This window comes from Oncorhynchus keta, chromosome 29 (assembly GCF_023373465.1).
Source record: "Oncorhynchus keta strain PuntledgeMale-10-30-2019 chromosome 29, Oket_V2, whole genome shotgun sequence".
NCBI classification, from domain to species: Eukaryota; Metazoa; Chordata; class Actinopteri; order Salmoniformes; family Salmonidae; genus Oncorhynchus; species Oncorhynchus keta.
The window spans coordinates 18,308,015-18,323,687 of NC_068449.1; the positions used below are offsets into that span (position 1 = coordinate 18,308,015).

Here is a 15,673-nt window from a genome sequence, read left to right on the forward strand (position 1 = left end):
CCTTGTGGGAGGACACTGAGATGGGGCTGGTTGGTATGGCCTACAAATCACATCTACATTTTCTAACTTATAGGCGATTCACAATATATATTTATATTTTTTTATGTTTTCTCTAAATAAGTGTTGTTGTACTATTTAAAGGTCAAATACACTGCATTTCAAAGAGTCAGCATTCATCTAATGAATTCAGGGCTTGTGAAGTTATACCTAGGCTAAATATAAGCCTTCCAGAACCATAAGACCCACTTGTAATTTAATTATATTATCAAAATAGTGTAACCTGATTATTTATTTTTTAATAATCACTGATCAAACTTTCAAGTCTATCTATGAAAATGCACTTTTTTGTTAAAAAAAATAATGCACATTCACTAATAATGACTAACTTATTGTAGCAGGCATTATAGAAAATTAACAAAGATCTCATAAACAATCTCTCAAGCACAAGGCCACATGATAATGAATAGCCAGCTAATATTTTTATTTCAAGTTTAGCCAACTTGGATGTGTTCCCCAGCTAACAAGGTTGAACAGTTGAATTGTTATGAACACACAGGTGTCTGTTTGAACAGCATGCTAGCCTGTCCACTTTGTTCAAATGTTGACATCAAGTAGCCTACCTTATTTCTCAGAATGAGAGTGAGTTGCCAATTCCTTATAGAATTGTGTTTTAAATGCATATTGCACACTTATAAATCCGACTAGCTACTATAGCAGTCTTTGGCTAAAATGCTGCTAACAGTACCTGGTACCGTAATGCCGCGAGAGACAAACTGAGCATTCATTTTCCAGAAGCAATATTCATTGATACTCCTGTTTTAGTAGTGCCTGCTCTGCGTGCAATTTGAAGAGTTGAGACATAAAAAGGGTATGGTTAGAAAGTTGTGGTGTAAATTCTACCTTTAACTAATAATGAGGAGAGGCTAAATAAATTGAGCTTCACCGAGCCGAGGGCCCTCGCAAGACCACTCACGCTCCAGTCCAACACTCTGTGTTGTTGTCTGTTCACACTGCTATGCTTGATCTTGGCCAGGTCGCAGTTGCAAATGAGAACTTGTTCTCAACTAGCCTACCTGGTTAAATAAAGGTGAAATAAAAAAATACAAATAAAACTCCACTAAGTCAAATGCCCTCACAAGGAGTCACCTGCACTCTGGTCCCTCGTTCAATGAGCTTCGCCAAGCCAGGTGCACTCGCACTCTGGTCCCTCACTCTACATTAACCTCACCAGTCCTATGGTGATCAAATCAGTACCACAGATCTGGAGTTTTGGTTGCCCTCAACTGGCTAATTAAAAATCATGTCCAAGGATACCTCACTTAAAACACTCTTATCAACTCAACTCAGGCCTGCTGGTTGTCTCAGCTTTGGCCCTCTTAAGGAAGACCTCGCTCTGAGCGTGACCTCACTCTGAGCGTGACCTCACTCTGAGCGTACCCTCAACAGGGGCTTCAAAAGTATCCACCCGCCCCGTCTTCCTTTTGGGTCCTTAGGTGGGTCTCAGTCTGCTCCTGTCAGAAGTGCGGTTTCCTGGGGTCTCAATTTGGAGCCCCCTGTGCACAGTTTAACCAGGTCCTCCGAAACGGTCTGCGGGTGGAGGTACACCTCCTGCCAAGCTCGCCAAGAATGTGGTGGAAATTCTACCATTAACTAATAATGAGGAGAGGCACAGTAAATAGTCGATCAAGGTTTTACTTTTATTAAAAACATATTATAATGAGGAGACTGGTCGCCCCGCCCACGCAGATGAAATTAAGTGAGCGACTCCTGTACAAAGACTACAGGAGCATTTATATAGTCAACCTACCCCATGCAAGCATCTGCAAAACACGTGACCCTATGTGTGTGTGAGGGGAGACAACTGGGTGAAAAGGTTGCCTCAGTCTGTCGCAACTGAGTGAGAACAATAGGGGCCAGAATGACAGGAAGTCACTCCAGACATACTTCCTCTAACAGTAGCTCAACGGTTCCCCCAAGTTGGGCAAGCAAGTGCCTTTGACTGTCGGCCCAGATGATGTATGGTCGTACTGGTCACACACACACACACACACACACACACACACACACACACACACACACACACACACACACACACACACACACACACCACACACCACACACCACACACACAAAACATGAATCTTTCATCCAGAAACAGGCTCCAAGCAGAACAATAGCTCTCACTGGTGTGCAGAATAACACTTTGCTCTGTCTCCAGTGAAGCTAAGAGGAACCAGTTAATTTGTGTCAAGTCTCTGGCTGAGTGCCTAGATATCATGGGGTCATTCTACACACACAGACAGTCAGGACAGGCCTCTATTAATGCGCACACACACTTTTCTATCCTATATGAGTTAGTTTATATGGCAATCTCAAAGCCAATGCCTAGGCTTAAAAATAGATATTTTAGTACAGATGTTTTCTCTCCTCTATTAAAATAATATTTGGGTGTCCATATGACTGATTCTGTTGGACCAAACCTCAAATTTACCACTGAACAAAAATATAAACGCAACATGTAAAGTATTGGTCCCATGTTTCATGAGCTGAAGTCAAAAGTCCCAGAAATGTTCCATACAAACAAAAAGTGTATTTCTCAAAAATGTTGTGCACAAATTTGTTTATATCCCTGTCTGTGACCATTTCTCTTTTGCCAAGATAATCCATCCACCTGACAGGTGTGGCATATCAAGAAGCTGATTAAACAGCATGATCATTGTACAGGAGCACCTTGTGCCAGGTACAATAAAATACCACATGAAATTGAGCAGTTTTGTCACACCACAATGCACAGATGTTTTGAGGGAGCGTGCAATTGACATGCTTACTGCAAGAATGTCCACCAGAGCTGTTGCCAGAGAATTCAATGTTTGTTTCTCTACCATAAGCTGCCTCCAACATAGTTTTAGAGAATTTGGCAGTGTGTCCAACTGGCCTCACAACCTTTAGACCACGTGTAACCACACCAGCCCAGTGTGCTGAGACGTATTTGTCTGTAATAAAGACCTTTTGTGGGGAGAAACTCATTCTGATTGCCTGGGCCTGGCTCCCAAGTGGGTGGGCCTGGCTCCCAAGTGGGTGGGCCTGGCTCCCAAGTGGGTGGGCCTGGCTCCCAAGTGGGTGGGCCTGGCTCCCAAGTGGGTGGGCCTCCCCAAGGCCCATGGCTGCACCCCTGCCCAGTCATGTGAAATCTATAAATTAGGGCCTAATGAATGTATTTCAATTGACTGATTTCCTTATATGAACTGCAACAGTAAAATCTTTGAAATTGTTGCATGTTGCATTTATATTTTTTTTCAGTGTAAATAGTGAGTTGAAATTGCTTGTCAGAGAAGAAGTGATCTTTCATCTTTGTTGTAGACAGTGTCAGGGGGAGAGGCTTGGTATGTGTGTGTAGACCGAGAGGAAGAGGCGAAGCGAGAGGTTTCACTCTCACCCAAGTCTGTCCAAAATAACCCCAATGCTTTCCCGCCTTTGTCACTTGCCTTCCCGCCTTTGGGGCAACGACTCCCATTGTTGAGGTGGAGATATGAGCATCTCGTCATTATATACAGATCTCTAATATAAATGAGAAGGTGCACAGAAGGAGCGAAGGAGACGAGGCCAAAAAGTTAACGTGAGAACAAGCGGACATAAAAGCTCAATAATAATAATAATAATTGGATTATTGCATTTGTATTATCACACAAAAACTTCAATTCGAATTAATGGAATGAATTTGATATATCGCCAAACCTTGAGGGCCAATTGGACAAGGGCCTTTAACTGAGGCCACACATAGGAGAGCTTCTAGTGCCACATATAGCTACAGTACTGTGTAGTAGGGACAGGGATGTGATTCTTCCCCTGATTTAATCATCAATTCCTGCTTTTCTGACATCCTCCTCTATTCATATATCATTGAAATCGACCTTCCCACAAACCAATATCCTCCTTTACCGTGATGGTCCATATTTTCCTGACTCCTAATTTCGCCGTGACGCCGCTCTCTGCAAAAAACACATTTCCAATTCACGCATGCTTATAATACATACTTGTACATGTATGAAATTGGACAAATATTAGCACCCACCAAACATTTGTATTGTTATTATTAAACATATTCCCTGGTGTTGGAGAGCTTGCTGAAGGAGAACACAAAGATGCATTAGCATTTACCCAGACAGTCCTGCCTCTTGGTTCAACTCATTCTGTGTAAAATGTCTAATGTTAATTAACATCCCTAGGATTTTTGTGGGCAACTTCGACATGCATATTCAACATTCTTGGTTAATTTGTCCCTGTCTGTCTGGTCTGACCTGCGCCTGTACAGATGAGATCAACCAGTGAGCACGACGTTCAATCAGCGGGTTGAGGATTTGTTTAACATTAAACCATTAGCATAATTAAGGGGTTATAATAGAATGTGCTAATTGTATTTTTTGGGTAGCGAGGGCATGTTTTCTTAATGGCTCATTAGACCCAAGTACATTAGCACATGTTTTCTTCTTCTCTCAGCGAGTCAGTCAGTGTGGAGGCTCAGTCTTAGCAGTCATGATGCCACATGATCAGGGACAGGAGTTATTCCTAATCTCTTCACCTAGGCAGGAAATACTCTTTGGCCATAACTAGGCCCAGTCTATTCTGGTAACGTCATGTGGTCAGGGATCAACTCCATTAATGAAGGGTAAAGATCGGTGAGGTTCGAACGGCCCATCACTTAATGTCCATGTCAACCACAATACTGTTCTTTCTCCTTTCTCGCTCCTATGTCTTAGTTCAAAAATAGAGTTAAAATAACAATCTGCCAATTTCCTGTAATTTCAGTCCTAACTGAAGTTGTATTTATGAATAGAACATGGAAATTGGATGCAATTTGGAGTAAAGTTCATTTCAATGATTGGTTTTAAAATGTTTTTTTGTTCTTTGAATTTCCAATCAAAGTTGAAATTAGGAGATGTTTTACGTTGTCACAACACCCAGAGCTGTGGTAATAGCTAACCTATATTTGTTTTTTATAGTAATGACAATATGTTTTTTTAAATGTGATCACCGTTGCTAGCCATGTCTAAAGCTTGTGATTTGTTCCGGCGCAGCTGCGTCACCTGGGAAACGATGAAGTTCACATAGTGTGGTCGGAGCACAGCAGGGACTACCGGCGCGGCATCATCCCCACTGACTTTGGAGACGTGCTGATCATCGTGTACCCCATGAAGAACCACACGTTCTTCATCCAGATCATGAAGAAACCACAGGTACTACAGATCAGCTGGTTGGCTGCTCAATGCAAAACCAATATGGTAGTTTGTCACAATGAGTTTTCAGAGTTTGCTTCTACACTTGGTTGATTATTTTCCACTAAATCCATGTCTATAATGGGTGGTGTCATAGACTATTTTACTTACTGTCTTTTTTACATAAAAAATATATATAATGGATGCTATTTTCACAATTTCTCTACTAAAATTGATCAAACACATATTCCAGCACTGCTCCAATCTATCTGACTTTCTCAACAAACCCCTCTTAACTCTCTTTCCCAGTGTCCCACCAAACTAGCTTGTTGGTTTGGGTTAACTGTCTGTCTGCCTGTCCAGTTGTGTGACTCTGAGATGGAAAGTAATGTCCTCCTCTTCCACTACAGTGCATCACCATCACTGTGCGTATGTGCTAGTGAACAACCAATATGGATTTATTAAGGCCAATGCCGATACTGTTTTTTGGGGGTCAAGGAGACCGATGGACAATATCATTAAATTTGAACATTTTGATGACAAAACCGGTGTCTTGTTTTGCAAAGTGCTGCCGCCTGTATATGGACATTGTTTTGCCGAACAGTAAATTAATGAACACTTTCAATATGTCTACATGCCTTGTGTCATTTTCAAGTGAGCTTAAGCTATATGATATGCAGCAGGAGTAGGTAGTTAAGAAGATGCTGTCCAGCCAGAGGTTCCTCAAGGACAGATAGCAATGAACGAGTAAGTGGTGCCGGCTTGCAACAGTATGACACGAGGCAAGTGCGCTTGCGCTCCATAGAAGACATCGGCTGCGGCAATCGTCAAAGGCCGATAGACTAGCAATGGCTAATATTGGCCAAAAATATTGTCCCAACCAATTATCGCGCCACAAAAGTCAGAAATAGCGATATAATTAATGCCTTACCTTTGAAGATCTTCTTCTGTTGGCACTCCAAAATGTCCCAGAAACATCACAAATGGTCCTTTTGTTCAATAATGTCCTTCTTTATGTCCCAAAAATGACAATTTATTTGGCACGTTTGATTCATAAATACACCGGTTTCAACTCGCCCAACATGCCTACAAAGTATCTAATAAGTTACCTGTGAACTTGGTCCAAACATTTCAAACAACTTTTCTTTTCTAAAGACCTTTGACATCTAGTGGAAGCCAAAGGAACTGCAACCAGGTTCCTCGTAAATAGTACCTCCCATAGAAAACAATTGGAAAACACAATGACCTCAACAACAAAAAATTCCCTTGATGGATTGTGCTCTGGGTTTTGCCTGCCAAATCAGTTCTGTTATACTCAGACATTATTCTAACAGTTTTAGAAACTTGTTTTCTATCCAAATCTACCAATTATATGCATATCCTAGCTTCTGGGCCTGAGCAACAGGCAGTTTACTTTGGGCACGCTTTTCATCCAGACGTCAAAATACTGCCCCCTAGCCCAAAGAGGTTAAAACCACCCAGTCTTCAGCCCAAACCTCCACCATACTCAGAACCCCCCTCTCATTCATATTCTATGGTGTTCTAGAGCTAGATGTCAGTTTGAAGTACGTTCCAATCATTGAAGTGGAGGGACTTTCTGTATAATGAGCTCTACCATGTAGAGTAGACAGCAGGGTTTATGAAGGGGCTCTGACATTCACGTCACATTCCAGGTCAACGATTATTCAACTCAGCAGATTTAAGATCTCCCCAAAAACCCATCAGCAGATGCGTGTGTCAGACACACCAACCACACACACACATGCGTGCTGCTCTCAAACACAGAGAACTGCCATTGTATTTGTTCAATAGAAGTTTTTTCTCTGGTATCGACAGTCATTTCTCTTACTCTACATTGATTTGCATTAGATGTGTGTGATTGTCATGCTAAATAACAAAACTCAAACCGTAATCACTCAAACCTAACTCTAACCCTGTGCCCATTTGAGATGTCTCGCGCATTTCAAAGCATACTCATTTCATATGATTTTATGACTTAACCAGCATTTTTTTTATTTTATAGCATTTTATCTGAATAATATAACATGTTAACTTTCTTCTTCTTTCTTCGTATTTGTTTCTTTCTCCCTCTCCCTCTCTCTCCCTCCTTCCCCTTGTAGGTCCCTTTCTTTGGGCCTTTGTTCAACGGGGCCATCGTCACTGGAACGCTGCTGCCCAGCCTGGTGCGCGCCACCTGCATCAACGCCAGCAGAGCTGTCAAGTCCCGCCTGACACTCTACCAGAGCTTGTATCCTTTCTGTCTACTCTTTACTCTGTTGCCTCTACCTTTCATACAGTCCTGTCTGATCACAGAGCTTCAGCAGGTAGGTAGGCCGAGGAAGGGTATATTTTTATATTCAAAGATAGATGGATAGATCCTGACCAATTATCTATCCATCTATCTATCTAGCATTGTGAAGATTGTGAGAAATAACAGAAATACAAATAAACATTTATATACAGCTAGCTAGCTGCTTATTCCTCACAATCTTCTTCACAATGCTCATATGAAAGAATTAAAATTATAAACGGGTCGATTGTTGTGATAATGGCATTAGCACTGCCAGTGGTTTGCCCATGTGGATTGTGTTGGCTGATCTGCATGGTTGAGCGCTGACACTGATCTTGATGCACTGGCTGATTTGCATACAGCGATTAGCTGCGCACTGGTTTGAGTTGTGTTACACAGCCCTCAGTAACATGTGCAGATGCATGTGGCTGTCTAGGTCTGTAGTGGTGATCTTATGTGTAACTTGTCTGTCGTCATGTATCATCTACTGACTCTACTGAGTCGTAATGTATCATCTACTGACTCTACTGAGTCGTCATGTATCATCTACTGACTCTACTGAGTCGTCATGTATCATCTACTGTCCCTGCAACAGCCTGCCTGTTGTTAAGGGCCTGACTCCAGCTGTACATGTCAGTTGGTTTAAGACAAGCGTAATCAGTGATGGAGATTAATTTGCATGTGAATGAGGGCAGGTCTGAGAGAGGGAAGGGACGTTGTTTTTTGGAGCGGGCTTCGGGGGGGGGGGGGGTTCTAATCTCCTATAAAGCCTTGCTGCTCTGCCCCTCGCCGGACAGGAACAGGGTATACAGACTAGCCTCACCATCACCACAGTATCTCTCTGCTGGTCACTATGGAAACACCCAACCTCCAGCTTTTGAGGTTGGATCCAAGTTGTGCTCATTGGTTTGCGGTGTGTAAGAAAAGAGGGCAAGGGGAGTGGGCAGTAATGGCAGAGTTGTTTTTAGGGTGAAAACATGCACTGTTTTGGGGGCTACAGGTGCGGTCATACATAATGTGTGTTTGATATTTGTAGAATTTCTGTGCTTGCGTGTATGTGCATGCATACGGGTGTGTGTGTGTCCCATCACACCCACCCATCAGCGAGCCTCATATCAGCCCCTCTCAGGGTCCCTGGGGGCATCAGTGGGACAGCAGAGTGACAGATGCCGGTTACCAGACGCCAAGTGAATTACTCCAGGGTGAGATGGTTTGAGCTGCCACAGGCCTGCCTGCTTGCACTGGAAGCCCAGAGGAGGGGAGCCAGCACTGGGCTGGGAAAGACCAGGCGTACCTGGCATTCCTTAGCAGGTGGAGAGCAACACGACAGCCGTATCTATGAGATGAGTTAAGCGCTGACCTGGGCTGGCTAGGCTGTGTTGGCAGTGTGAAGCAGCCAGCCAGGCTGAGGCCCCACACACTGCAGGTCTGGAGGATGAGCTGACAAATGGAGCCTCCCAGCCAATGGATGCTGGTAGTGCCAACTGGTTTCTGTGTGTGTCTGGGCCTCCTGGCTGGAAGACTTTGTGAAGAGAAAAGGATTATGTTTAAACAAAATAATTGTCATGGGGGTGATGAGTCTGTTTTATCAAGGCAAGGAGCACACACACACACAAACTATGTTGTAAAGATATTTTACTTTTTTTAATCACACCAGCAAATTAAGTTCACTCTATTTTCTGAACAATGTTTGAAATTATACAATTTAGAATGCTATTTGAGATATATTACCTCAACAAAGAGCAGTAATACCTGCACTAAATGATTTATCTAGACTTGAGCCACAGGCAAGACCCATTTCTTCCTCTGATTATGTCACAGAAATGGCTGCTGTTGTAAATGTTTTTTTGTACAAGTCAGAACAGTGACCTGTCTGTTTGTGTAGCAGAGATGAAATCCCTATCCAGCGTTTCCCCCTCACAATGCCCTGGCGCTCCTGAATCTGCTGTTTGTAGCCAGGCCACTCTTCAAGGTAATTCGTTTAATATTTCTTCAATGAGAAGCCACATGACCCCTGTGCATCCAAATAAAGGCTGGCCTGGCACTGTGGGGCTCTGTTCTGTGGTGTCCTCTCTCCCGCTCCCTCCTCCACAGAACTGGAGAGGTCTCCAGCAGCCAGGCGCTCTGCTGCACCATCACTACGGGCTAATTGGATTTTGAATTGAAAAATGACCACCAGCCACATCACCTGAGAACACACACAGACATCCTCCTTTCCGCTACAGCGGACTGTGTGCACCATTGCAAATTGAGAAGTGTGTGTGTTTGTCTGTGTGATACAAAACACTGACCAACGGACATACTTGAATGATGTCTGTAAAAGTGGATTTATGTGTGTCATTCTCCTCAAGCTCTGTACAGCATTCTGCTCTATTCAGTTACAACACAGGAATATTATTTCAGAGCCCTCAGCGCTATTGAATGTGAAAGACAGGGCTGTTACAAGGCTGTCAGAAATCATACATAATGTCATCTATTATTGATATGGCCTTGTTGGAAGAGGCAGCTGCCTTGGCTGTGTGAGTCCTAATAGTCACCCTGTATGAACCCTGAGCAGCGAGCTGGCTGGCTGTCTACTCCACTGTCAGTGGAGATGCATTATGGGTGGTGAGGACATTACATGAGGGAGGAAAATAATCAGATGGGAAAGCACCCACTATCCAAGTAGCACTCCATATATCAATCATACATTAATAAGAGAGAGAATTTTATGAACGTCCCTGACATCCGATGTGTAATTTATTTCCAACCATGTGGAAGTGATGTGGCTATAGTAGAAGTGTCTCTGAGTGGACTTCCTCTGCTGGCACGTAGCCTGTTGGGTTTCTGACTGGAGGCTTTATCCCACAGTCGGTAAGTGTTATTCTCTCTCAGGAACAGGCACTAGGGTTTGATGTGCCGTCACTCCTAGTGTGTGTTTAGGTGGCAGGAACCTTTTAATAGGTGAGACGAAGTAGAGCTGACCTTCATTCTGAAACGCAGCCTCCCTGCCGGACAGAATCAATAGCTTTTGCGCGCTGCCCTTACTCCCCTCCCCTAAGACAGACAGACACACACACACACACACACACACACACACACACACACACACACTGAGCGATCCATCTCCAGGCAGCGATCAATAGCCATAATCTATGGCCCATGGCCAGTCATGTGAGCCAGTCTTTTCAAATCCAAATCAAATGTTATGTCACCAGCTTCGTAAACAACAGGAGTACACTAACAGTGAAATGCTTACTTACGGGTCATTCCCAACAATACAGAGAGAAAGAAAATCGAGAAATAATAGAAAAGTTTTAACGCATAATAATAAAAGTAATAATAAATACACAGTGAGTAATGATAACTCAGCTACATACACGGGGTACCAGTACTGAGTCTATGTGCAGGGGTATGAGGTAATGGAGGTAATGGAGGTAGATATGTAACTAGGAATAAAGTGACGGTTCATACACAGTAGCAGCAGCATATGGGACAAGTAAAACAAAAAAATGAAAGGGGCAATGCAGATAGTCCAGGTGTTTGGTTAACTATTCAGCAGTCTTATGGCTTGGGAGTAGAAGCTGTTCAGGGTCCTGTTGGTTCCAGACTTGGTGCAGCAGAGAACAGTCTAACAAATCAAATCAAGCTTTATTTATGCAGCACATTTCAGACATGGAATGCAACACAATGTGCTTTACAGCCCAAAAGGAATAAAAAACATGGAAAATAAAAGCTGAAATATTTACTTCACAGCAAATATAAGATAAAAAACTAATGACACAAACTGAACAACAAAAATCTCCCTAAGGAAAAGCAAAGCAAAGCTAAATATATGGGTTTCAGCCCCCCTCATGTACTCTGGCAGGCTATTCCAGAGTCTGGGGACATAACTAAAGGCTGCCTCCATGCCTCTTGGTCCTAAGCTTTGGGATTGTTTTGGGAAGGCCAGTACTAGAGGACATGAGGGACCTACTGGATACATAACTTGAAAACATGTCTGACATGTACTTGGGTGAACAATCGTGGATTGATTTAAAAACCAATAGAATAATCTTAAAATTAATTCTAAAACTCACAGGCAGCCAGTGCAGAGACCTTTAAAACCGGTGTAATGTGTGTGTGCGCCATCTGGTCTTGGTCAGCACCCCAATCTATGATTTGGGTGGCTGAAGTCTTTGACAATTTTATAGAGGTTTAGAGTTCCTGGATGGCAGGGAGCTCAGCCCCAGTGATGTACTGGGCCATATGCACTACCCTCTGTAGCGCCTTGCTGTCAGGTTGCCAACCATTTGCCATATCAAAAGGTGAGCAGGCAGTGAAGATGTGGCGGATGTGTTGTTACCTACCCTCACCACCTGGGGGTGGGCCGTCAGGAAGTCCAGGATGCAGTTGCACAGGAAAGTGTTCAGTCCCAGTGTCCTTAGCTTAGTGACGAACTGTGGTGTTGAACGCTGAGCTGTAGTTGATGAACAGCATTCTCACATAGGCGTTCCTCTTGTCCAGGTGGGAAAGGGCTGTGTGGAGTGCAACATAAATTGTATCATCTGTGGATCGAGGTGAGGAAGAGGATATTTAAGATACTGTTTCAGATGTTTTCTGAAGATGGGCAGGGACTCTGCTGTCCTAGATTCAGGGGGAAGCTGGTTTCACCATTGGGGTGCCAAGACAGAGAAGAGCTTGGACTGGGCTGATCAGGAGCTGGGAGGGCCTAGAGACCTGAGATGGCAGAACGGAGTGCCTGGTTTGGGGTGTAGGGTTTGAACATAGCCTGAAGGTAGGGAGGGGCAGTCCCTCTTGCTGTTCTGTAGGTAAGAACCATGGTCTTGTAATGGATGTAAGCTTCAACTGGAAGCCAGTGGAGTGTGCGGAGGAGCAGGGTGACATGAGAGAACTTGGGAAGGTTGAAAACCAGGTAGGCTGCTACATTTTGAAGTTGCAGGAGTTTGATGGCGCAAGTCGGGAGCCCAGCCAACATCGAGTTGCAGTAGTCCAGACGGGAGAGTACCTGGAGTGCCTGGATTAGAACCTCATGCTCAATCTACGGATGTTGCAGAGCATGACCCTGCAGGAGCGGGTCACTGCTTTGATGTTTGCAGTGAACGACAGGGTGTTGTCCAGGGTTCCAGGGAGAGCAACACTCTACACTGTGGAGTTGTCAACCGTGATGGAGAGGTCTTTGAGTGGGCAGGTCTTCCCCGGGAGGTAGAGCAGTTCCGTCTTATTGAGTTTGAGGTGATGGGCCTACATCCAAGTTGAGATATCTGCCAGGCACACAGAGATGCGTGTTGCCACCTGGGTGTCAGAAGGGGAGAAGGAGAAAAGTAGTTGAGTGTCATCCGCATAGCAATAATAGGAGAGACCACGTGTGAGGATGTGACGGAGCCGAGTGACTTGGTGTATAGCAAGAAGAGTAGAGGGCCTAGAACCGAGCCCTGGGGGACACCAATAGTGAGAGTATGTGGTGCAGACATAGATCCTCTCCATGTCACCTGGTAAGAGCGGCCTGCCAGGTAGGATGCAATCCAAGAGTGTGCATAGCCTGCGACGCCCAGCCCTGAGAAGGTGGACTGGATGATCTGATGGTTCACGGTGTCAAAGACAGGGATCGATCTAGTAGGATGAGAACAGAGGAGAGCGAGTCAGCTTTGGCAATGCGGAGAGCCTCCGTTACACAGAGAAGAGCAGTCTCGGTTGAGTGACCCGTCTTGAAGCCTGACTTGTTAGGGTCAAGAAGATTGTTCTGAGAGAGATAACGAGAAAGTTTATCAGAGACACCACGCTCAAGTGTTTTGGAAAGAAAAGAAAGAAGGGATACCGGTCTATAGTTTTTGACGTCAGATGAGTCAAGTGTTGGTTTCTTGGGGAGGGGAGCAACTCGGGCCATTTTGAACTCAGAGGGGACGCAGCCAGTGGCCAGGGATGAGTTGATGAGGAATTGGAGAAGGTCTCCAGAGATCGTCTGGAGTAGGGGATGGGTTGTCCATGGAGAGGGGGAGGGGGGGCTTAAGGATGGAGGAAAAGTTGGAAAGTAGTTTCCTAGGGTTAGAGGCAGAAGCTTGAAATTCAGAGTCATTTAGAATGAGGCTTTAACAGCGGATACATAGGTAGAGAGGAGAGAGTGAAAGGATGATAGTTCCAATTATTGGATAGTCTCGATGATAGTCTCGCGGTTTATGTACTCTCTTACGTAGTTTTGTCAGGGTGCCTGCACGTCGCCCTCTCTTATGCTGCCTTTTTGGATTCTGGTCCATTAGGGCCTGGTCCTGGGTGAGCAGTATGTCCTGTGCCTCCGAATCATTCAAGTAGAAATATTCATCCAAATCGCTGTTCTCATGTCCAGAAGCTTTTTATGGTCATAGGAAATGATGACAGAAACATTATGTACTGTACACTATTTTTTTTGTTGTTTAGATCTGTGCACAAAAACATACAAAATAACTGGAAAAAACGGCTGCTAATCACAGCGCCATCACTTTGAGGTGGCATTGTGGGGACCTTGCAGTGTAGTAGCAAGGGGAGAGGCATGTTTCCTCTTCTTAGTGAACCACACAGAGCCCAGTGGAAGCTCGGACTGCTTGCCCACCTAACGGAGCCCAGTGGAAGCTAGGACTGCTTGCCCACCTAACGGAGCCCAGTGGAAGCTAGGACTGCTGCCCACCTAACGGAGCCCAGTGGAAGCTAGGACTGCTTGCCCACCTAACGGAGCCCAGTGGAAGCTAGGACTGCTGCCCACCTAACAGAGCCCAGTAGAAGCTAGGACTGCTGCCCACCTAACAGAGCCCAGTAGAAGCTAGGACTGCTGCCCACCTAACGGAGCACAGTGATACAGGCCCAGCCTCATATAGCATACCTCTCTACCAGCTCTGTAACTCAGCCTTTGCATGTTCATAAAAACATATCTGTGAGACTCTTGCAGTTGATATTGGCCTACTGCTTTCTGTAGTTTTTCTACTCCCCAGTGGCCATGCATGTTTAATTAGGGTTTTAGTAGTATTGAGTGTTGTATTCTCAATCTCCTCTGAATAAGGCTTGGTTTCCCTTTGTCATTGTCCCTTCATAGATAACAATGTCTTCTTTAGTACAAGAATATTATTTACCTAGTCAAGATGAAAGCATGCTTCAGTCTATGAAAGGAGGTTATGAATGGAAGCTGTCATGTTAGTGTAGCTGAACATGTATTATTTAGCATTGCTTGATAGGCCTTTATTTGCCAGCTGTTGTGCCATAACACTCACCAGTCTGCAGCCATCTCCCTGTGAACTGAGTGCTTGGCTTGGCACAGTGTGAGCTCTATACTGGTCTGGCCCATTAAGAGGGGTGAGCTGAGCTGTGGATAACTAGCCAACATCCCTCTTCCATAAGCCTATCAGTGAGAAGTGATGTGTACAGCTCTAACTCACCTCTGTCTTTGCCTTCGATTTAGAGGGGTTGTGATGTCGTGTAGAAGAGCCACTTGCTTCTATTAGTTTAGGGTATTGTTACTGTATGTGTCCAGTCCAGCTCTGTCACAGTCCTGCTCTCAGGGACCACTCTGACCCAATGGGACCCAAGAAATCTGTGGCAGGCTTTGGGCCTGCAGTGCTAGGCAGGTTGGAGGTAGGTTGGGGTAACTGAGGGAGGTGAGTTGGTTTGGAGACTGTTGTTGGGTGAAGCAGGTCTTGGGTGAAGTTACCTAGGCAATAGGCTGGGCTTGAGTTTGGTGGGGGCCGGGGACTGGATGGAAAGGGGCCTGTGGTTGGGCTTTATGCCATTTTACTGAATGTTTTAACCTAATCCCATTATCAGTGTAGCGCACTGCCTTTCCCTCCGCTCTCCGACTGCTCCCACACCTCTCCAGCTGACCAGCTGTTCCTGGGGCTCATGACAATGTCCGATGTGTTCAGATCACTGAGTCCCTCCCACCCAGCACCCACACACCACCACTCCACGCCCGCTCAGTCTCCGAACAGCAGACAGCTCTGCCACTGAGGCTAAGAAGGGCCTGGAGGGCTAGGGGGGGAGAGGGGGGCACGCACAGGCCTGTCAAACCCAGCCTTGACTCAGGAGGCAGCCTGGCCGGATGGCATATGGCGTCTAGCTTCATGCAAAAGTATTCTCTTCCCTCTCCACCCCCTCCCTTCCCTCCCTCCCCCACTGCTAATGCAGAATGACTCATAGCATTACAAAAAAAAAATCTTCCTCCCTCCCT

At 44.9% G+C, this 15,673-nt stretch overlaps 1 protein-coding gene across 1 annotated transcript in view; it reads left to right on the forward strand.

The window, feature by feature from the left end:
* LOC118362157 (ral GTPase-activating protein subunit alpha-2-like) overlaps positions 1–15,673 on the forward strand; it is a 224,811-nt gene that overhangs the window by 161,889 nt on the left and 47,249 nt on the right. The window contains exons 37-38 of the mRNA XM_052486145.1: positions 5,076–5,234; positions 7,334–7,461. Coding sequence (XP_052342105.1) covers positions 5,076–5,234; positions 7,334–7,461 — 287 coding nt within the window. The remainder of the gene's footprint in view (positions 1–5,075; positions 5,235–7,333; positions 7,462–15,673) is intronic.